Source organism: Felis catus, chromosome E2 (assembly GCF_018350175.1).
Source record: "Felis catus isolate Fca126 chromosome E2, F.catus_Fca126_mat1.0, whole genome shotgun sequence".
Lineage (NCBI taxonomy): Eukaryota > Metazoa > Chordata > Mammalia > Carnivora > Felidae > Felis > Felis catus.
The window spans coordinates 18134605-18157207 of NC_058382.1; the positions used below are offsets into that span (position 1 = coordinate 18134605).

Below are 22603 nucleotides of genomic sequence, written 5' to 3' on the forward strand. Positions count from 1 at the left end.
ATCACGGGGACAAACAGTGGGGTCATGTGAGGAGGAGATGCCGCCGCCGCCGCCGCCGCCGCTGCTCCTGCAGCCGCCGCCGCCGCCTCCGCCCGCCCGCCCTCCGGCTCCCGGCGGCTCCCGGCTCCGGGACGCAGCGCGGCCGCCCCCCGCCCGCTGCACGCGGCCCTCAGGCCTCCTTCCCTGAGCAGCCGCCGCCGCCGCCGCGACTTTTTTTTTAACCCGGCCCGCCCTGGATGGCTGCCGCCTCTCCCCTGGATCGCCGGCTCGCGCGTCCGCCGCCCGGCCTGGCCCAGTCCGGCGGCGGATCGCTGCTGCAGCCGCCGCTGCTTTCTATTTTTTCCCCCTTTTTTTCCTCCTTTACTTGAGCTGCGCGCGCGCGGCGGCGGCGGCAGCGGCGGCGGCGGCGGCGGCGCGAGCCCGGGGCCGACGCGCGCGGGGGGAGGGCAGCCCCCGGGGAGCGCGCGCGCTGTGTGTCTCGGATGGCGGGCGGGCGCGCGCGGGCCCGGGTCTCGGCGGGGCGCGAGGTCGCCGTCGCCGCCTCCGCCTGGCACCCGCCGACAGGCCGCCCGGTGGAACGCGGGCCCAGATGGAACGCCAGGGGACCCGGAGGAGGGGCTCTGGTCGCCCGGGACGAGGCAGGCTGCGGGGTTTGGAGAAGTAAAGTAGGTCGGGGGGGGGGCGGGGAGGTGAACGGGGTTGAAGGGGAGAGGCGCGCGCGCGCGCTCCCGGCGGCCGGGCGGAGGTGCGCGAAGGCGGAGGCCTGGGGCGCATGCGCACGTCTGGGCGGGGCCGGGGCGCGCACGCAAGGCCAGGCGGAGCCTGCGTGGGGCACGTACTCCCGGCCTGGGGAGGAAGGCAGACCCGGTTCTTTCCTCCCGGCCCAGGAGGCAAGTCCTGAGAGAAAACTGGACACATGGCCTTTTGCACACTCGCAGGCACGCACACACAGACGCAGCAGCTCCCCGGCTACCCACTTCGTGCAGCAAAACAAACACTTCCCTCTAGACACAGGCCTTGTAATGATAAGTTTTATTAGACTTAGGAGGGCAAGATAATCAATAGTCCCTCAAATTAAAAAACAAAAAACCACAAAAAAAAAAAAAAAAACAGTACAAAAGGTACATACAAAACGTGAGATCAGACGACTAAACTTTCTCGACTCAGGGCCAAGTTCTGCAAGGGAGAAAAAAAGAGGGTGTGAGCTGGGGACTCTGGAGGAAAGTCCAGGAAGGGTCTTAAAGCCAGGGAGGGCTGTTCACTCACCTTCTTAAGCCTCCTCTCCCGTGAAGCCTGGGAGTCGGTCTCAGAGTAAGGGGGAGGCGCTGGAGGGTAGTAGGCCTCCTCATCTTCCTCCCTGTAAGGTCTCCTCCTCTCAGCTGGCCCCTTTTTCCTCAAGGCCTCTTCCAATAGCCGCCCATCATATTGGGGGTCCCCAGACCTGGAGCTATCTTCCCGAGGGTCCCGGGAGCGGTGGTAGCGGGACCTAGGGTCAGCATAAGGGCGGTCTCTAGACCTGAAGTCATCATAGTGGGGATCCCGGGAGTGTGGAAATTCCCTTGGGTCATCTTGGTCATAGAGATCATCCCGGCTTCGGCTTCTGGGAGGTCCATACGCTTGGCCTCTCCTCCCCCTACTTGGGGGAGACCTCCTCCCAGATTCAGCAGAGCTTGGCCGGGTAAGGTCATCCAGAGCATCCACAGATCGTGCACGGGGCCGCCCGGCCCCCCAGCCACTCCCTGGCCGCTCCGTGGGGGCCTCTTGCTCCCACCGCCTGGGACTCTGAGGGGAGTGGTGACTCCATTCTTCATCTCGGATTGGGGTAAGGGCAGGACCCCGGGATGGCCGGGATCTCCAGTCGTCCTCATGGAGGGAGGTGACTTCACTCATAGCTGTAGGGAAGGGAGGGGTGGGGGTGTGTCACTGACTGCTGGGAGGTCAGGAACTCCAGGGCCCAGCAGTGTCACCCACTTGGCTCATACACTTTCTAGAAGACCCTAAACTTCTCATCTTTTTAAGTATTGACATGCAGGGTCCCGTACACTTCTCGCTGTGGCTGTGGCTGTGGCAGGGAAGGAGGGACTGTGCCCAGGATTTGCCACAAGCATACACAGGGCAGGTGTCAGGGAGACTTGGTTCTCCCTCCCCACTCAGGAACCCCTCAAACCCCAAGGCTCCCACTCACCCCGCTCTACGCGGCCATTGGGGGCACCAGGTCGAGAAGGGTCAAAGTTGGCCAGCTCTTTTTCCATGTAGTACAGGACCCGCATGGAGTCGTCCTGCTGGCTGGCCTGAATTCTGTAGCCACTGCGGACTTCTAAGGGCAGGAGATGGAGGTGATCAGTTTAGAAGAGCAGATGTAGACCCAGCTCCCTCCCCTAAAGGCATGTCCGATCTTTTAACAGTTGGTTCTTACCAGAGGTCACACTGCTGTCTGTGTCACGAAGCAGGGGTACCTGGGAGCTGTGGCCACCAACTGAGGGAGATGACTGTCAGTGGCTGTCTACCTGGAGCAACCCATATCCAGCCTCCTCTCCCCTGCCTCCAATCCCCTCTTTCTTCCAGCCCCAGACCCCTTAGGACCCAAATGTCCAGCCTACCCCCTGCCCTGGCTCCCCCAGGCCTCACCTGAGCTATTCCTGTCGAAGTCTCCAGGGTACCCATTGTAGATGGGGCCCATGGGAATCATGGCTGGTGGGGGCGGGGTCTTGGCAGGGGAGAGGTGAGCATAGGTGCTTGGGGCGTAGATGCTTGGGACGCCTGAGGTGGCGGCTTTGCCGGCAGCATACACTGGGAAGGACACACAAGATGAGAAGGTGGCCAGGAGCCATGCCGCTTTTTGCTGTGTTAGAGGGTCTGGAGGAACATATGCCTGGACCTTCTTCCCGATCCCCCAGCCATGGGGCTTCCCTAGACACTTGGATTGGTTTCTGCAGCATCCCTGAGACTCAGGACATCATCGTTGAATCCACACCACCTTTGTGTTGCTTCACACAGGTTCTGGGCAGGGGGTGTGCACTGGTAGCATGTGCTACCAGATGGGGGGGGCCCCCATCTGGCAAGCCACCATGTTTGTATGATGGTTTGCCAACATTTGACAAGGTTTTACATAAAATCCCAGCTCTCTAACCACCTTGTCAGGAGATGTGGCCACCCTGGGCCTGTGTCCTTACAGAGCAGTAGGGCGCAAAGGAGCCCCTGTAGGTAAAGCCCATGTGCTAGATTCTCTAGCTGGATTCAAGTGTTCCCTTGACCATTCCAGAAAACGCATCGTCTGGGGAGGAATCCCAGGCCCACTCCCCTCGCATGGCTGCTGGGTCCTCCAGGCCCACATGCAATGGTTATCAGTCTGAGGCAAGAGCGTGGGAGCCTCAGCGTTCACTTGCCTCAGCCAAGCAGCGAACCAAGTACCTCCTCCAGTGGCCGAGGGCCACATCCACTCCCACCCTACCCCCGCCTGATTCTAGGCTGGACAGCTCAAGGGCACATCCTCTTTGCTGCCTTCCTCCCCAGGCAAGAGGCTGAGTTCTGGCGGCTGCTCTTGTGTCAGAGTCACTGGGCCCCAGGAGGCTGCTTCCTCCCTGGGATTGGGACAGGGAAATGGGAGGCACAGAAAGCTCCCTCCTCTGATTCAGTTTGGAAACAGAAAGCTCAGGACTCAGCACCCCCAGGAGAAGCCCCTTGGTAGCTCAGGTGATCTGGCAGTTCCCTAACTAACCGTGGGAACTGGACCGACTTCTTACTAGCTGGGAGTTGTGGACCAAAGGAACGGGGCCCCTGGCAGTGAGTTCATGGGTTCTCTGAGGTATCAGGGTCTCAGGATGGAAAGAACATGGCCTGGGGACAGGCATTTGCCATTGTGGTCCCAGCCTTAGTTAGTGGGATAATTGCAAACCTGGATGCAGCCCCGGCAGGGGGGGTTGGGGGCATCTCTCATCACCTGTGATGTGGGCTAACACCCCCTGCCTGAATACAAAGCTCTCAACTAAAAATGACAAGAGAAACAGGATGGCCAGCAGCCTCCAGAGAGCAGTGGATTTTCCTCAGGGCAGCAATACTTTGAGGAACCGGGTTGCTCACTGCCAAGTTCAATGTCATAAAGTTAGCCAGTGTGGACTGAGCCGCAGCCCTGTGCTGGGTGCTCACACGCACTCTTCCCTTCATGTTCAAACACCTTCTGCGGGGACCTGGCAAAGAAGGAAACCATCCGGGAGAGTGGGTGCTGCTTGTGTGAGGTCACACAGTGTCACTGCCAGGGCTCCAAGGTGCTTCCTGGCCCTTAGTCATTACCAGTGCTGACAGCAACATGTCCGACAGCTAGTGGGTGAGGAACGTTTTCTGTAGGCTGAGCCCCGCGCTAAGTACCGGACACACAAGGGGAGGTGGCTCATTAGGCTTCCAAGCGGGTGACCTGTCCAGCCAGGCCTTACATCTCCACCTGCCTAAGCCCACAACAGCCGCCTGCCACTTCACCGTGAAGTGCGGAGGGGCACCGCCGTACCTGGACGCTCTAGAAGGAACTGGCAGCGCTCACGTCTCTGAGGAGAGGAGCTGGGCCAGTGGCAAGAGGGAGACTCCCTCTCTTTGCTTCCCCCTGCCTGTTTTGTTTGCTCTTTCCCCTTCCGTCCCCAGCCATACCTACTCTGATGTGCTAGAGATGGCCTTAAACACGGCATCCGCGTCAATCCCAGAGTGCTTTTGTGGACGTGGGCTTTTAAAATTTTGTAAACTATACAGTGCTGTAAACCTTGTCTGGTGTCTTACTTTTTCATTGCAGATTTTGTTTTTCAAGGCAGCTTTTCTTCCCAGTGAATGGCATTTTGCACTATTTGAATCCTTTTTTTTTTTTTTTAACCATGTGCATAAATTATGCTTTCAAAACAAACAACTTCAAATAAGTGAAAATCTAAATGAGCATTGAAGACAGCAGATCCTCCTTGGCCCACTTTGTCCCAGATCGCTCAAACCCTCCAGAACAGTGACAGTGTCCTGGGAAGCGGGCAGAGGGCTACCTCCTCCCCTGGAAGCCAGGAGAGAGGCCTGCAGGGGTGGGCGTGTGAGGGGCACTTACAGGCCTCCGGACAGCAGCACTTCTCCGGGCAGCAGGGACACCTGACATAACAGCAGCACGTGTGGGGGCAGCACTGACACCAGCAGATGCCCAGGAGGAGGAAGACGAGGAAGGCAGCCAAGCAGACCACGACCACAAATAGCCAGTCTGCGGAGGGAGGAGAAAAGGCCGTGAGCGGGAGGCCTGGGAGGACACGGGGACACGCGGACACAGGCACAGCGGGGCAGTGCAGAGTCACGGGTGGGGCGAAGCTGTCTGTGAAACTTGCTGGGGACGTTGCAGCCCCCTGCTGGATTCTCCGTGCCAGACGCCAGGGCGCAGCAGCAGAGGGATGCCCGCCCTCTACGACCCAGGCCAGTCCTGAATTTAGGGAGCTTGCACTGGGCTCATCAGGGAAGGCAGAGAATGAGGGGTGACCTGGCTGGAGCAAGAACAGGATGGAGCCTCAGAGAAGGGACAGAGAGCCAGCTGCCCAGATCCTCGTCTCTAGAAGAGTAAGGCAGGCACCAGTCAACAGGAGCCCCCTGCCTGCACCCCAGGCCCCTGCTCAGCCAGCCCAGCCCACCCCAAATCCCAGGGCCAGGTCACCTGATGCCACGGAGTTGGAGTCAGGTGAGGTTAGTGGGGGTCCACAGAGAGCAGTGTTTAGGGTGGGGGAGAATACTTAGCAGCGGTAAGTGGTGTCGGGGGCGGGGGGGGGGGGGGCGCCACCCCGTACCTTCCATGGGCCCCGCCTGAAAACCAGGTAAGAGCTCTGCCACCCCCGAGGTCCTGCCTGGAGGGACAAAAGAAAGACAGATTATGCTGGCAGGGGCCAGCCCAGCCCGCCCCTACCCTGAAGCCAAGCTCCAGGCTCATCAGGGTGAAGGTGTCCTGAAGCAGACGGGCTGGTAGCCCAGGAGGGTCCTGGCACACAGTTCCTGCCGCGCGCCCCCCACCAGTTGAGTGCTATTTTCCAGAAGGCTTCCACCACATAATTTACCCACTCTCTCATGCCATGGGGAATTCTCTTGCCCCAAAGGGTCCCGTGGTTCTGAAAGTTCAACCTCCGTGTGGGCACTCCATCTTTTCCACATACACGGGTCCTATCGCCCCAAAGGGCTCCATGTCATGTGACAGGGACAGTCCTGTTCCATCAGGCAGAGGAGGCACAGTGCCCGAGGGCCCAGGAAAATGTTTTAATTTTATTTTAAAATCTGAAGAAAAAAATATAGTAACACTGAATATATAATAATGAATTTACAGCAATGCAATCACAAAACACGTATTTTTAATACGAAGGAAGAGGCCCATGAAGGCAAAAGTGCCAACAGGCCATCAAAATCATAGCGTGGCCCTGAGTTCCGTCTCATTTCACACTCTGTCCCATACGCACATTCCATGGCCCAGCTGGTGCCACCGGTTGCTCTGTGTCCCACTAGCATCGTACCGCCGGGGCACCCACACACCAGCTCTGTGTCAACAAAGCTCTCCCCAACAGACCTCACATACTCCGTGCCACCTGCCCCGACGAGGAGGTTCTAGCACGCAAGCCAGCGGTTCCCAAAGTGTGGTCCTGCCCACGAGGCTACAACTCTCAGAATGACACCACGCCATCATTCGCCTTTTTCGCACCCCATCTCCCGCAGGTGCGCAGGGGTTTTCCAGAGGCTCCGTGCCGGGCGATGACCTCATCGCTTTGAGGATAACGGATCGGGTGCCCACGTGCCTCGTGCTTAAAAAAACCTCCTGCTTTCAATTTGTAATAATCCACAAAACCGTCCACAAAAACTCTTTGCGAGCCTCGATAGTTGTTTAATGCGTTAAGCAGGTCCTAACACTACATTTTGGGAAATGCTGATGTAGAATGTGCATTTGACCAAAGGCCAGCGTTCTCTGGGTCACCCACACGTGAGCTCTGCTGTGATCTGAACACCCTGGAGCACGTCCCCCATCATGTGTGTGCTCATTCACACATGCATTTCCTTGCATCACACGTGTGATGATGGCAACGTCCAGCCCAGCAGCGCCACACGTACAGCACACGCCTCACATATAGCACGCGCCACACATGACTATATGTGTTGGCCGGTAACAGAGCATCTGGCTAATGGCAGCATCCCTTCCACGCATGGCAGCAGGATCCAGCCTTCCCTCAGTTAGACACACCGCCTTCCCTCCTCACTCACTGCCAATTAACTCTGAGAATTTCGAGATTTTTAAAAACGGAGACCAGGAAGAGGTAGAATCCCCAGCGCTCTCCACTCTCAGTGTGGCTCTGGCTTATCTGAATTGTTGGGGAGAGGGGTCCCTGCCTGGGGTGCAGGGCAAAGAGAAGCCCCAGTGACTGGTGGTGCCATGAGGGGAGAGCGAAGCAGGCGACAGAGTCCAGAGAGCGAGCTGGAGGGCGGAGGGCAGACGGCAGACATAACACAAGTGGCTGAAGAAGGGGCCCCGGTCCCGGTTCCCACCCCCTTCCCGGGCCCGCAGGGCCCAAGCCCACTCACCCAGAACGATGAGCTCTGCATAGGCCTCGTTGTTCCCCTGGAGGTCCTGCGCTGAGACCACGGAGCAGTAATATACACCGCTGTCCCCCCAACCCGTCTGGTCAAAGGTCAGGTCAGCATCTGCAACAGGAGACAGGTGAGGGAGCCTCGGGGGAGGGCATCGGGGCCTCCCCGAGAGCATGTCAGGAAGAGGGTAAGAGAGCAGGCCTACACACGGACCACGGGAACAGTAAATGACTCGTACCAAGGGTGTGCTACTTTTTAGGCTCTGTTGTAACTACTTAACACGGGGTATTTCAACTAGTCTGTGAGGTGGGTCCTGTTACCTTTCCTGTTCGGTAGTTGAGAAAAGAGGTCTGGCGAGATCACCTAACCTGACCCAGGTCATAAGAGTCGTCAGCGGTGGAGCTGGATGGTCTGACTCCAGAGCCTGGGCTGCAGATTTATAGCCATTGTCTTACCACCTCTCACAGCAAAGGGGACTCCCCCGACAAGAACCACCATAGTGCCTGGGATAGACCCAGGGGCAGGGGACTGGGGTGGCGAGGCAGAGAAATAGGCCAGATTCCGGGAATTGGGAGCCGCACAGGCCTGGGAAAGAGTGGCTGTGAGAGACACTAGGGCCGCCCCCAGTTCCCGAGTCACCAGCCCCACATTCCAGGTCAGGCCCAGGGCTTGGGACGCTCACACGGGCCAGGAGCCTGTCAATTACAGTGGTAATGAAAGTCTTTCAGCACATCCGGTTTCCTCCCTACTCCTCGGGCCCTAATTAGTTAAACCCCTTCGGCCATTCACCCACGTGGGATGGGGTGGGACCCCGGGCAACTCCCCAGGAGGCCCTTGGAGGATGGGAGACAGGAACAGGCCAGAAATGAGCACCTCCCTCTCCCACCCCAGGAGTCCAGGCCGCTTTCTCCGCAGCTGCTCTGGCTCTCTGGCTCCTGCTGACCTGCCTACCTCCCTGACCCGCACACCCAACGCCCTTCCCCATGTGGGCCCCGAGGGCATGAAGTGTGTGCCCCAGTCTGCACCACCTGGGACCCAGCAGGGCATCAGTCCACTGATGAAGTAATCAAAGAGCTGATCCCTCTTCCTTTTTCAAAAGGCCTCGCGCCTATAGGAAACCCTCCTGCCGAGGTCCTCCTACGTCCCTCCAAGCACCTTACCCCCAGCCCACAAGGCCCTTGGCAAGATCTGGCCACTGGTTACCACACCAGCCTCAAACCCACTGTTCTCCTTTGCTCACTAGACTCCAGACACACTGGCCTCCTCACCGTCCCCCAAGATGCTGGGCCCATACCTGCCTGGCACTGGGTTCCCAGACGCTCACGGGGCCGGGTCCATCCTGCAAGCGTAACCTCCACCTGACTGCTGAATTGTATCAGCCAGCTCAGGGGCTGACCCTCCGTGACCCCATGCCCAAGGGAATGTGGGCTCCATGCAGGCAGAACCCGGCCTGTCTCGGCCACTACTGAGTCCCCAGTGCTTGGCACGGGGCCTTGGCCAGGACCGGGAAATGAACCCCTTCCCTCTTCATGCCCACCTTCCTTAGCACCTGCTGTCTGTTCCAGCATTCTGGGCACATGGCTGTATTCAAATAGGCACTTGATACACTCATTCAATATTCAACACATAATCACCAAATGCACCCTATGTTCCGGACATACCTGAGGCGACTGGCGTGCTAGAAAGGCAGTCCTCCAAGTGTGATCTACAGACCCCGGGGTTCCCCCAGATCTTTTCAGAGGTGTCCTTGAGGTCAAAGTTATCATCATAATAATACTAAGGTGTTATCTGCCTTTCTCACTCAATCTCTCGTGCGTTGCCAGGAAGTTTTCCAGAGGCTATAAAGCCTGTGCTGTCACAGTATACTGAATGCAGCAGCAGCTCTGAGAAGCCAGCTTCTTCTGCTCGGGCAGACTTGCAGGAGATGTGCAAAAATATAAAACAATGCCATACTCTTCGTTAAAGGTTTTTGCTTGGGTTTGGAAAATATGGTTCTTTTTCCATAAAAAAGCACGTTATTTATATTAACCTATAACAAATTGGTTATTGTCATTTTAAATATTTTTTAAACTCCTCTGTTTGCTAGTCATAAAAGCAAAGTCCTCTGAAGTATTTAAGAGTGGAGAGGCCCTACAACCGACAAGTTTGAGAACCACTGCTACCTACAGCAGATATAAATCCCTGCTCTGACGGAGCTCAGATCCTAACTGGGAAAGAAAGACAAATAAACTTAAATATACCACGTATCAGATGGTGATAAGGAGTATGGAGAAACCCGACCAGAGAAGGCAGACGGTAAGTGCCAGAGGTGGGAGTTGTGTAAATTTAAGGGGTGGCCAGGGAAGCCTTACACGTAAGGTGACCTTCCGAGCAACTGTGAGGGAGTAGAGGACACAACTCCCCTCCACAATCACACATCTCTGATTATTAGGCTCTTCCTCTGTGCTCGGTCCCTTTCCATGTATTCTCACTGAATCCTCATAAAACGCTGAACTATGTGCTCCCAAATCTTCCTGATTCTCCGGAACACCCTCTCGGCCCATCATTTTCCCACCTGTGTCCTTAAATCAGACTCCAACCAAGTCTCCAAAACCAGAGCTGAGGGGCGGGTCCCTACCCTGTGCTGCAGAGGTGGATGGGAACCCCCGGCTACAGCAAAAGTTCACAGGCCAGGAGTTGAAATCCCCTGGCTCCTCTGGGCCGGATCCCAGGCTCAATGTTTTCTTTGAGGCTGTATAACGTTTTCAAAACCCACACAAAATATGGCTTTCCAGCTGCTTTTGATCAATTCTAAGGCCCGGGCCCACCTCCTTCCTGCAGGGCGCACCCTGTTCCCGGTCTATGTGTGGTCCTGACATCACTCAGGCTGGGCATTGCCCTCATTGTTTTAGGTGCCAGGAGGAGGTGCTGGGTCTCCAGTTGAGAACAGAGCAGGGCCTCCTCCACATCTCTGGGCCTCTGGTTCCTTATCTGCATCAGGCAGAAGCAGCCCTCACCCCAGGGGTCCCATGGGCTTTCTAGTGCTACTGGGTAGGGGTGGGGGGGGCACACGTGCCCAGGCAGCCTGGCGAGGTAGAAACAAGCTCCCATCCCGGCGCTCCACGTCACTCAAAGCTAGGAGGAATGGAGGGGTAGCCAGAGGCACCCTGAGCTGAGGGACACACCATTATGGTTTGCCAAGGACAACTTCCAGTTAAAACCTGGACAGCTGGTGGCCCTAGGAACACCAAAAGGGGGTCCGCTTTTCTCCATCCTCAAAGCTGAAATGGAGGAAGCTCCCGCGGCTCCCAGATTTCCTGAGAGGACATACACACAATGGATATTTACACATTACTGCCTGTATCAAACACGACACAGAGTGCGTCAAGGCAGCTTGAAACCCCCGCGTCAAGGCACCTTAGGCCTCTGGAACAAGAAGGGTCTACCCCAGGAGAGCCTGAGGGTCACTCTGGAGTTTTAGCCTCAGCAGAGGAGGCGTGATTCCAGCCAGCCTTCAAGGACACTCTCAGTTTGGCGGTATCCGGACAGGGCTGCTGGGTAGTCACGCCTGGTCCAGGCCAGAGACGGCCCTGGGTTATAGGGGAGGGGCCTGTACAGGTTGAACCCCCAAGAAGCTCTCTGACCTCAAGAACAGCAGGATGCTTTGGGCTGAGCTGCTCATGAAAAGTCAGGGCAAGCTGTTCGGGTCCCTCCCCCAAGCACGACTGACAGACTGGGTCTCTGGAACCCTGCCTTCTGTCCCTGGTCTAGACAGAGCGAGGGAGTGTGCTCCACGACCTGCCTGGTCTCTCGGGGTCTGCAAAGGGACGCTCCCTTCCCTGCTCTGTCCCCATGCCCAAGATTAAACCTCTAATCCTTATTTAAGACAGTGAAAGGGTAAATCCATTACATGGGTTGAGCGTTCACCCCTCGCCCACTGCAGCCCCATCACCTTCCCCTAGATTCTTTAGGGTCTGGTCCTTCTATCTCTTATTTTAATATTTATTTTTGAGAGAGAGAGACAGAGACAGAGTGAGAGCTGGGGAGGGGCAGAGAGAGAGGGAGACAGAATGCGAAGCAGGCTCCAGGCTCTAAGCTGTCAGCACAGAGCCCGACGCGGGGGGGCTCCAACTCACAAACTGTGAGATCATGACCTGGCCAAGTGGGACGCTTAACAGACTGAGCCACCCAGGCACCCCTAGGGTCTGGTCCTTCGAAAATCACACTCACTAAACGTCTTAAGGGGTGCGCCCCTGACTCATTCCATATAGTAGGTGGCCCTAGCTGGCTTGCTCTGTAGCACTTAGTACTCCCTGAAATTCTCTTTCTCTGCTTGTTTACTGCCAGTCTCACCCCACTAGAATGTCACCTCCTTGAGCACAGAGACCTTGGCTGTCCTGATCGCCACTTACATCCACAGCACCTACATCAGCACCTAACATTTAGCAGATGCTCGATAAATACCGAAAGAATGAATGGATGACTTCCTACCTGCTCCTTACTTAGTCCCAAAAGGCATTTCCTATTAGCTGGCAGCATTATGGTTAAAGACCAGGCTTCTGAAGTCTGCCTGGGTTCAAATCCCAGCTCCAGCTCCTTCTTAGCTGTGTGTCTAGACAGCCACTCTAACCTCTCTGAGCCTCAAAGCCAAGAGTGTAAAATGTGGTCACGAGGACTGCATAGGAGAAAGTATGTAAGGTGCCTGGCAAGTCATAGGCTTTATCCATGAAAATCTCTCACCCCGTCAGCTTACTCATGTTACCACCTTGGTGAGCCCTTTGCTGACCACCCTGGGCAAGTAAAGGGATTACAAGCTTGGAGATGAGACCCAAAGTGGCCGCCTTAGAATCGCAGCTCTGTGACCCCGTGTGAGCTGCTTTACCTCTCTGGACCTCTACACAATGACAATAGAATCTCACACAATTACTGTGTGGTCTAAATGAGTTATTCCATACAAACCCAGATGAGGGCCTTGGCACATGCTTATATACATTTTTACACATTGTTGCTGGTATTAGTATCATTCTAGAACCGCTGCTTCTCTTCATTACCCAATTTTATGTTCCAAGCACTTGACACTACATGTTATCTCATTGGTCTCCCTCACTGGAATGTGGTCTCCACAAGGGAAAGGATTTGATGAACTTCCAGCATCAAACGGCACCTGTATACGTTAGGTGCTCAATAAATCTTTGTTGTTAAATAAAGCACAGACGGATGAATGGATGGATGGAAGGAAGGATCCCTCCCTTCATCAAGCCTTTAGACACTGGTGCTCAAGAGCTTCCAGGGGGGGCGACACCAGGTTGGGCACAACGGAGCCAACACCGCCACCCAAGCAAGCCCCGCCCCGTCCCCTGCCCTGCCCAGCCCAACATACTTCCTGTGATGGTGATCCTTCGGCCCTGGTAGTAGTCTCCCAGGGTCACGGCATTGCCCTGCTTGGTGGCTACAACCCTGACAGTGCGCATGCTGTCCTGGCACTCCACGTAGGGATTGTAGCCTGGGTTACCGGCTGCCAGTTGGGCATTGAGCTGGTTGTCCACACTGGCTGGGGAGAAGGCATCGGCGATGCGGTCCCGGCAGAAAGACTTGTACTTCCAGATCACAATGGGTGCCGTGGGAGTCGTGGTGGCTTGGTAGGTGCAGGGCAGGGTCACAGGCTGGAAGAGGATCACCACGTGGTAGGGGTCTGACACAGTCACCTGGATGGCGCTGGCAGGAGCTGAGGGCAAGGGGAGAGTCAGCAAGGGCTTCTGTAAGCTCAGGGAAGTGCCTCAGGACTGAGCAACATCACTGGTCACCAGTGGGACACTTGCAAGTGTAATGGTTTTACAGAATCCCTAGCACACATTGTTCCTTAATCCCTGGGACCGGAGAGGCTGCTCAGATAATCATGCCCATTTCCTAGACCCGTGGGGCTAAAGTGGCAAGTGCAAGGTCACACAGCCAGATTTCTTGGAACGTCCTGTCCATCCCTCTTCCTAGAGTGTGGCCTTGGCTCCCTCTTCCCTTAGCCATTCTCTCATGGGAAGGACCTCTCTCTGTGGCCTAAGCAGGAAGGCGCAAAGACCACCCCAAGGCCACTGCACTCAAGGCCCCACTGCAAAAACAACCACTAAAGGTTCCAAGTTCCATGGGGTCTTGTGACTGGGGGGCGAGGGAGGGGAGTGGAATTTTGGCGTTGTTTCACTGAACTCTTTTGCCATGGAGTAGCTAAAGCCCCCATAGTGTCTCCATCAGCCTCCCACTCACCCGACCCTAATCCATCTCAAACGAACACACCAAAAGCGCTTGGGTAAAGATAAAGTCCCCTCCACATCCCCACCCAAACATCCGATCCAGGTGAAAGCTTGCCAGCAGAAGATGGTTTCACACCAAGTCCGTAAGTCCATCCCACCAGACCCTTAAGCAGATACTTCCCAACGTGGATGGGGCTGGGGCCTGGGGAGTCCCTAGTCCTACATCCACCCAAAGCCTGGGCTCTGTTTCTTGAACTCTTTCTCCAGGCGGAGTCTGATCCAGCCCTCGAGTGTCCGCTCTCCGTTACCCCAAGTCTTAGAAATCTTGGGGTGCGCCCAAATCCCCATCCCGGCCTTTGCCAGTGATCGGGTGGTCCTTCACCCCGACATCACAAAAGGTCCCCTTCTCCTTGCCGCTCCAGGATTCGCGGTCCGGGGAGTTTCACTTCCTGCTATCTCTGAACTAGGGCGGGGGAGCGTTCCTTGGCTCGAATGGGGAATTCCCCTCACCCTGGCGCCCAGATTTCCCGAGACCCTGGGGATCCAGAGATCCTAGTCTCGGCGCTCCCCCTCCCCCAGCTCTCCAGCCCGCTCGGCTGTGTAGAACTCCATCCATCCCCCTTCTACAGCGCCGTCCCGCCGCTCCGCCGACCAGAGGCCCCGCTCTCCATACCTGTGCACAAGGTGCTGAGAAAAAGCCACACGAAGACGACCGCGCCCCAGCCCCGAAAGGCTAGGTGAGGGCCCATCCCCCAGGAGAGCCCGCGAGCCACTGGCGCCATCGCGGCCGTCTGGGCGCGTCTGGCCCGCGCGTCCCCTACTTGGTACCGAGAGGGTAGGGGGCGCGGCGCGCACCAAGCCTGGGAGGGGTGCTTGCTCCTCCCCTTCCCGCTTCCGTTCCTTGTCCCTATTCCAAGCCCACCCTGCCCTGTTCCAGGACTTTAATTAGCGGAAATAACGTGGATGAGGAGCACGCTTCAGCTTTCGGGGAGAAACTCGCCGGACCCACTGTGGCTCCCCGAGCCACTCCACCCCCTGCGCGCTCTGGGGAATGGATCAGCCCAGGTACACTGGGTGAGAGCAGAGGGCTGGGCCAGGGGGTGGGCGGTGGGGAGGGGCTCCTCCACCTCCCTCCCCGGAAGTGGGCTGACCCAGGTACGCTCCGGCCCCGAGGGTCGGAACCAAGTGACCAGCCCGCCGGGAGGGCGCCTGCGGACTGGGGGTCCTGTCCGGCCCTCTCCTGCCCTGGCGAAGCCGCGCAGAGTGTAACTCACGAGAACCGACGCTTAACTGGGGTGATTCACCTGTTGAGGGGGGCGGGTCCCTCCCTGCACCTGTTCCCTCTCTGCCCACACCCCTCTGCCCGGCTGGCGATGGACCCGCCTAGGTACACCCTGCGGGGAGGGGCGAGTCTTAGCGAGCTTTGGGCTGGGGGAGGCTCCCGTCCAGGGAGAACGGAGGCGTTGCAGGCCTGTTGTGCCTTCCACTTAGATAATTGAAAGAACCGAGTGAAGATTCCGGAAAGGAAGCTCTGCGCTCTTAGGGACGCCCGAGGGGAATCAGGCCCAGGAAAAGTTGGAATTCTTTTGGGGAAGTTTTCTCCGCCTCCCTTCCCAAGTCGCGGTTCAGTCCCCGGGCAGCCATCGCCCCAGGTTAGGCCTCCGGACACGCTCGCTCTTAAAGGGCCGAGCGGAAGCGCGCAACTAAGGATAGGTTTCGGCGTAAGGATTCCCAGGGTCTGGGCCACCTGCGCCCGAGGGTGGGGTGTGTCGAGGCACCCGAACGCGAGGCGTTCAGCGCGGCTCTTCTGCCCCCCGAAGGCAGCTCGGGGAAGCGCCTCCTGGGGAGCACTAGGCGCTTACTCGACAGACTCCCTGGAGGTAGCGAACTGGCCACTGGCTGGCCGGTGGCCGGTGCAGTGGCCTCGGATGTTTTGTTCCACTGCATCCTATTAAAATTCAAGTCGGATCACGTACAGCTGTTCAAAAACTTGCTGTGGCTCCCCTTCCCAGAAGAAACCAAAATACTTACCGCGGCCTGAGCTCTCTCTGGCTTCCCCTCCTTCCACTCTCCTCCAGGCTCACTCAACTCCAGCCACACGGGCTCCCGCCCGATACTGGAATGTGTCTCTCCCACTCCCACTCAGACCTGTTGTACTACTCCCTCTGGCCGAACCCCCTTCCTGCAGATGGCCACTTGACTTTCCGCCTCCTTTACGGCTCTACAGAAAGGTCATTTCTTATAAAATTTCAACCCTCCCTCGCCTCTTTATTTTTTGTGTATCTGTGATAAAATATACATACCATTTTAGCCATTTGCATTTATTTTTTAAAGTTTAGTTGTTTATTTTGAGAGAGAGAGAGAGAGGGAGAGAATCCCAAGCAGGCTCCTTTGCTGTCAGCAAGGAGCCTGACATAGGCCTTGATCCCACCAATGGAGAGACCATGACCTGAGCCAAAATCAAGAGCCACCGAGGTGCCCCAACCTATTTGTAAGTGTCCAGTTCAGTGGCATTAATTACATTCATAGCGTTACCTTCTCATCGCCACTATCTATACTCTTTTTTCATCATCCCCAATAAACTCTATCAATTCAACCATAACTCCCCATTCCTACCTGCCCCCAACCCCTGGTAACCTTTTCTCTACTTTCTTTGTCAAACTCGTCTATTCTGAGTAACGCCTGTAAGTGGAATCATACAACATTTGTCCTTCTATGTCTGGCTTATTCACTAAGCATAATGTTTTCAAGGTCTGTCGATGTCGTAGGATATATCACACCGAAAATTTCCTTCCATTTTATGGCTTCCATTTAAAGTATCCAATGTATGCCACATTTTGTGTGTCCACTTATCTATTGTTAGACCCTTGTGTTCTTTTCCACCTTTTGATTATTGTACCTAATGCTGCTGTGAACATTGGTGTATAGAGACCTGCTTTCAGTTCATTAGGATATATATCCAGGAGTAGGATTGCTAGGTCATATGGTAGTTCCTAATCTTGAGTAACTGCCAAGATCACATCACTGCACCTTTTACATTCCCACCACTAACCCAGGATGGTTCCAACCTCTCCACGGCCTCACTGACATTTATTATTTCCCATCTTCCCGATTATAGCCATACTAGTTGGTGTGAAGTAGCATCTCATCATAGTTTTGCTTTCCATTTCCCTAATGACTAGGGATGGTGAGCACCTTTTCGTGTACTTATTGGCCATTTGTACATCTTCTTTGGAGAAATGTCTGTTCAGATATTTACCCATTTTTGAATTGGGTTGTGTTGTTGTTGTTGAGTTGAAATTCTTTCTACATTCTAAGTATCAATCCCTCGTCAGATATATAATCTGCAAGTATTTCCCCCATTCTGTAGGTTGTCTTTTCACTTTCTTAACAGTGGTCTTTGACACTATTAAGTTCTTAACAAAGGTTCTTAATTTGATGCAGTTCTGTTTATCTGTTTTTTTTTTCTTTTGTTGCCTACGCTTTTGGTGTCATATCCATGAAATTGTTGCCAAATCCAAGGTCATGAATATTTTTCCCAATATTTTCTTCTAAGAGTTTTATAGTTTCGGCTCTTAAGTTAGATCTTTGATATATTTTGAATTAATTTTTGTACATGGTACAAGGTAAGAGTCCCAACTTCATTCTTCTGCATGTGGTCATCCAGTTTTCCCAGCACCATTTGTGGAAAAGACTGTCCTTTAACTGTTGAATGATTTGGGCACCTTTGTCAAAACTCAATTGACCACATATATGAGGGTTTATTTCTGGGTTCTCTGTTCTATTCCATTGGTCTCTCTATCTGCCCTTATGACAGTACCATACTGTTTCAATTTCTGTAGCTTTGTAGTAAGATTTGAAGTGTGAGTCCTCTGACTTTGTTCTTTTTCTCCCCAAGGTTGTTTTGGCTATTCAGGTTCAGGGCAATTCCATATGAATGTGAAGATTTGCTTCTATTTCTTTGAAATAGGCTATTGGAACTTCGATAGACATTGCATTGAATCTGTAGATCACTCTGGGTAGTATTGACATGTTAAGTCTTCCCATCTATGAACACTGAATGTCTTTCCATTTCTTTAGATATTCTTTACCTTCTTTCAACAATCTTTTATAGTTTCAGCTTCCAAGTCTTTCACCTCCTTTTTCTTTTTTTTTTTTTAATTTGATAGAGAGAGCAGGTGTGCCGCACACAAGTGGAGGAGAGGAGCAGAGAGAGAAGAGAGAGAGGATCTTAAGCAGGCTCCATGTTCGGTGCAGAGCCCAACATGGGGCTCAATCCCACGACCCTGGGGTCATGACCTGAACTGAAATCAAGAGTCAGACGCTCAACTAAGTAAGCCACCCAGGTACCTCTCACTTCCTTGATTAGATTTATCTTAAGTATTCAATTCTTTTAGATGCTACTGTAAATTAAACGGAATTGTTTTTTTTATTTCCTCTTTGGTTGTTTAATGCTGTTGTATTGAAACACAACTGACTTTTGTGTTAGTCTTATACCTTGAAAGTTTCTTGAATTCATTTATTTATTAACTCTGGTGGCTTTCTTGTGCATTCTCTTGGACTTTTTCTATACAGGATCATGTCATTTGTGAGTAGGGGTAATTTTATCTCTCTCCAATTTGAATGCTTTCTACTTCTTTTTCTTGTCTGATTGCTATGTTAGGATTCCTAGTATTGAATAGAAGCAGTGAAAGTAGGCATGCTTGTCTTGTTCTTGACCTTAGAAGGAAAACATTCAATCTTTCACCATTGAGTATGATGTAGCTGTGGATTTCCATAATACTCTTTATCAGGTTGAGAATTTTCCCTCTATTCTTAGTTTTCAGAGGGTTTTTGTCAATAGAGTTTATTTGATTTTGTCAAATGCCTTTTCTCCATCGAGATAATCATGTGTTTCTTTTCCTTTCATTCTATTAATGTGATATATTACTTTGATTAGTTTTCTTATGTTGAACCACCCCCCTTACATTCTTGGATAAATTCTAGTTAGTATCTTTTAATATGCTGTTGGTTTTGCATTGCTAATATTTTCTTGTGATTTTTGCATCTATATTCATAAGGGACAATGAACTGTAATTTTCTTTTCTTATCATGTCTTTGTCTGGCTTTGGTATCAGGGTAATGTTGGCTACACAGAATGAGTTATGAAGTGTTCCCCCCCCCTTCAATTTTTTGGAAGAATTCAAGAAGGATTGATGTTAATTCTTCTTTAAATGTTTTGTTAATCTGTGAAATCATCTGTCCCTGGCTTGTCTTTGCTGGGAGGTTTTAGATTACTGATTCAGTCTCTTTGCTTATTATAGGTCTGTTGAGATTTTCTGTTTCTTTTTGAGTTAGTTTAGGTAGATGTATGTTTCAAGGAGTTTGTCCATTTCTTCTAGGTTATCTAATTTCTTGGCAGATAGTTATTCCTAGTGTTCTCTTGTAATTCTTTTTATTTCTGTAGGGCCAGTAGTAGTGTCCTCACTTTCATTTCTGATTTTAGTTATTTGTGTCTTCTATCTTTTGTTTTATCAGTCTAGCCAAAGGTTTGTCATTTTTGTTGATATTAAAAAAAAAAAAAAACCTTTTGGTTTCATTGTTTCTCTTCCCCCCACTTCTCTATTTTATTTCATTCTGGTCTGCTTTTCATTATTTCCTTCCTTCTGCTAGTTTAAGTTTTGGTATATTGCATTTTAATTTATCTCTAAGTATTTTCTAATTTCCCTTGTGATTTCTTTTGACTCACTGTTTTAGAGTGTTTATTTTCCACAGTTGTAAATTTTCTGTTTTTCTTTCTGTTATTGATTTCTTTTTTTTTTTTTTTCAACGTTTATTTATTTTTGGGACAGAGAGAGACAGAGCATGAATGGGCGAGGGGCAGAGAGAGAGGGAGACACAGAATCGGAAACAGGCTCCAGGCTGTGAGCCATCAGCTCAGAGCCCAACGCGGGGCTCAAACTCACGGACCGCGAGATCGTGACCTGGCTGAAGTCGGACACTTAACCGACTGCGCCACCCAGGCGCCCGTTATTGATTTCTGACTTAAGCTCACTGTGACCAGAGAAGATGGTTTGTATGATACCTATTTTTTTTTTTTTTTAATCTGCTGAGATTTAGTTGGTGGCCTAACACATAGTATATCCTGGAAAATGACTCATGCATACTTGTATTTGTTGTTGGGTAGAGTGTTCTGTATATGTCTGTCAGTGCTAGTTGTTTTATTGTGTTGTTCAAGTCTTTTATTCCTTACTTACTACTTGTTTGTTCTATCCATTATTGAAAGCGGAATATTGAAGCCTTCAACAATTATTGTAGAACTGTCCATTTCTCTGTGCAGTTCTGTTCACATTTGCTTCATATTTTAAGGTACATAAATGTATAGGTTATGGTTTCTTGCTGTGCTGCAACTGTTATTAACAGATACTGTCTTTCTTTGTCTCTTGAAACCTATTTTCAATTTGTCTGATATTAACATAGCCATTCCAGCTCTCTTTTGGTTATGATTTGCATGGAATATTCTTTTCTATCCTTTCACTTTCATCCTGTTTGTGTCTTTGAGTCTAAAGTGAGTCTCCTGTAGACAGCCTATGGTTGGATCATGTTTTCTTTATCTATTCCCCCAATCTCCATCTTTTGACTTAAAGTAATTACTGATGAGGAGGGACTTATTTTTGCCACTTTGCTATTCATTTTCTGTATGCCTCAAAGCCTTCTCTTTGTGCCTTTCATTTACTCCATTACTGCCTTATTCTGTGTTTAGTTCATGTTTTTACAATAAAATGTTTTGACTCCCTTCTCATTTCCAATTATATATATATATATATATATATATATATATATATATATATATCCTATGGCAATTTTCTTTGTGGTAACCCTGGGAATTACATTACATATAAAATCTCCTGAAGTTATAACACTTCAGTTTGAATTTGTACCAGCTTAATTAACTTCAATATCATATAAAAACTGGGCTCCCGTACATCTCTATCACCTCCTTCCGTTATTGGTGTCTCAAATTACATCTTCATAAAGTGTTTTCCCAATAGCAAAGATTAATAATTATTTTTATGGATTTTCTTCTAAGTCATGTAGACAATTAAAAGTGGATTTTAATATAATAATATGAGCTTTAATAATTGCCCACGTATTTACCTCTGCTGCAGAGCTCTATTTCTTCCTATCGCTTCTGGTTACTGTCCAGCATCCTTTCATTTCAATTAGGAGGACTCCCTTTATCATTTCTTTCAGGGCAGATCTAATGGCAACAACATCTCTCAGCTTTTGCTTATCTGGGCATGCTTTAATTTTCCTCTCAGTGTTGAAGGATGATTTTGCTACTTATAGAATTCCTGGTTGAAAAAAAATTCTTTTCTCTCAGAACTTTGAATATTTCAACCCATTGCCTTCTGGCCTCCAGGGTTTCTGACAAGAAATCAGCTGAAACTCTTACTGGGAACCACTTTATGTAACAAGTTGCTTCTCTTTTGCTGCTTTCAAGATTGTCTCTTTCTCTTTGGCTTTTACCAGTTTGGTTACAATGTGTCTTGGCGTGCCTCTTTTGAGGTTAATGCTGTTGAAGTTTGGTGAGCTTCTTTGATTTGTAGATTCATGTCTTTCTTAAAACTTGGGAGGTTTCTGGCCAATATTTCTTCAAATAGTTTTGTAGTAGCTTTCTCTCTGTCTTCTTCTGGGACTCCAACAATACGTATGTTGGTCTGCCTGATGGTGTTTCATAGGTCCCTGAGGTTCTGTTCACTCTTCTTCAATCTTCTTCCCTTCTATTCCTCAGACTCAATACTGTCAGTTGTCCTATCTTCAAGTTCACTGATTTTGTCTTCTGCCTCCTCACATCTGTTTTGAACTCCTCGAATGAATTTTTCATCTCAGTAATTGTATTATTCAGCTCCAGAATGTCTATTTTTAATATTTTCGATCTCCCTATTGATATTCTCATTTTGTTCATACATCATTGTCCTGTTTTTCACCATGTCTTCTTCAGCTCTTTTAACATTTTAAGACTATTGTTTAAGTCTTTGTCTAGTAGTCTGCCACCTGGGCTTCCTTGGGGATAATTTTTTCTTTGAATGGGCTATACTTTTCTGTTTCTTTAATGCCTTATGACTTTTTTTTTTGTTTCAAATGGACATTTGAATCTTATAATGTGGTAACCCTGGATATCATATATCCCCCTCTCCCCAGGGCTTGCTGGTAGTTGTTGTCGTTTTAAGGTATCTCTGTGCTGGGGATCAGCCCAAAGTGTAAGTTTAGGGTCATCTCAGATCTTTTCTGAGTTTGCATTTTCCCCTGGACTTATGCAATGACTTTCTAAATTCCCCTACATTCTGTGTGTGTGGTTGCTTGCAAATGTCCTAATCCATAAATGTCTGGCTTCCAAAAGGGGTAAAAGGGGAGAAAGCCCAGAGGCTGCCCTTTTAAATTTCCCGGAAGCTGCTTCTGCCAGCGGGGGTCGAAACAATGGTGGCCTGCCTCTGTGTCTGCACTTCTGTGATCAGAAGCAGTAATCTGCAGCCAGAACACAGAACCTTGATATTTAGAGGGCAAAGTCCTTGTTGCACATTCCCCAATAACAACAGTGGCTGAGCCCTTTATTTACAACATCTCATCAAATCTTCATAAGTGCCCTTTATTGCCAGTACCATTAAAATCCCTCTTTGAAAATGAGGAAACAGGTTTACAAAGAGAAAGCCATTTGATCAGGCCTCCATTGCAGGAAGAGACTTCATTGCAGTTCCTTAAATTGTAAGAAAGAGAAAAAGCAGCCCCTGATAGCTGGTAGCTGACCTGACACTAATCATAGTGTTGGTGTCACTAGG

At 51.3% G+C, this 22603-nt stretch overlaps 1 protein-coding gene across 2 annotated transcripts; it reads right to left on the bottom strand.

Moving 5' to 3' along the window:
* Positions 1–1015: 1015 nt before the first annotated feature.
* On the bottom strand, positions 1016–14790 carry LSR (lipolysis stimulated lipoprotein receptor). 2 transcript variants are annotated; one of them, XM_019818801.3, is made up of 10 exons: positions 14458–14790; positions 12923–13267; positions 7558–7677; positions 5790–5846; positions 5072–5218; positions 2629–2790; positions 2417–2476; positions 2186–2317; positions 1267–1892; positions 1016–1176 (listed from the first exon to the last, which is right to left on the bottom strand). In XM_019818801.3, exons 1-10 carry the CDS (start codon positions 14564–14566, stop codon positions 1141–1143), a joined length of 1794 nt encoding a protein of 597 aa, XP_019674360.3. In that variant the 5' UTR covers positions 14567–14790; the 3' UTR covers positions 1016–1140. The 2 variants fall into 2 exon arrangements, with proteins under 2 accessions (XP_019674360.3, XP_044901362.1); XM_045045427.1 differs by lacking the exon at positions 5790–5846 and having other exon boundaries at positions 14458–14780.
* Positions 14791–22603: the final 7813 nt, after the last annotated feature.

What these genes read in the sequence shown, in the direction of transcription:
- LSR (XM_019818801.3), bottom strand. Translation starts at nt 14,566, where the DNA reads ATGGCGCCAGTGGCTCGCGGGCTCTCCTGGGGGATGGGCCCTCACCTA. An exon ending in AAGGATCACCATCACAGGAA is followed by an intron (nt 7,678 to 12,922) that starts GTATGTTGGGCT and finishes CTCCTGTTGCAG; the next exon opens with ATGCTGACCTGACCTTTGAC. An exon ending in CTTCGACAGGAATAGCTCAG is followed by an intron (nt 2,477 to 2,628) that starts GTGAGGCCTGGG and finishes CATCTCCCTCAG; the next exon opens with TTGGTGGCCACAGCTCCCAG.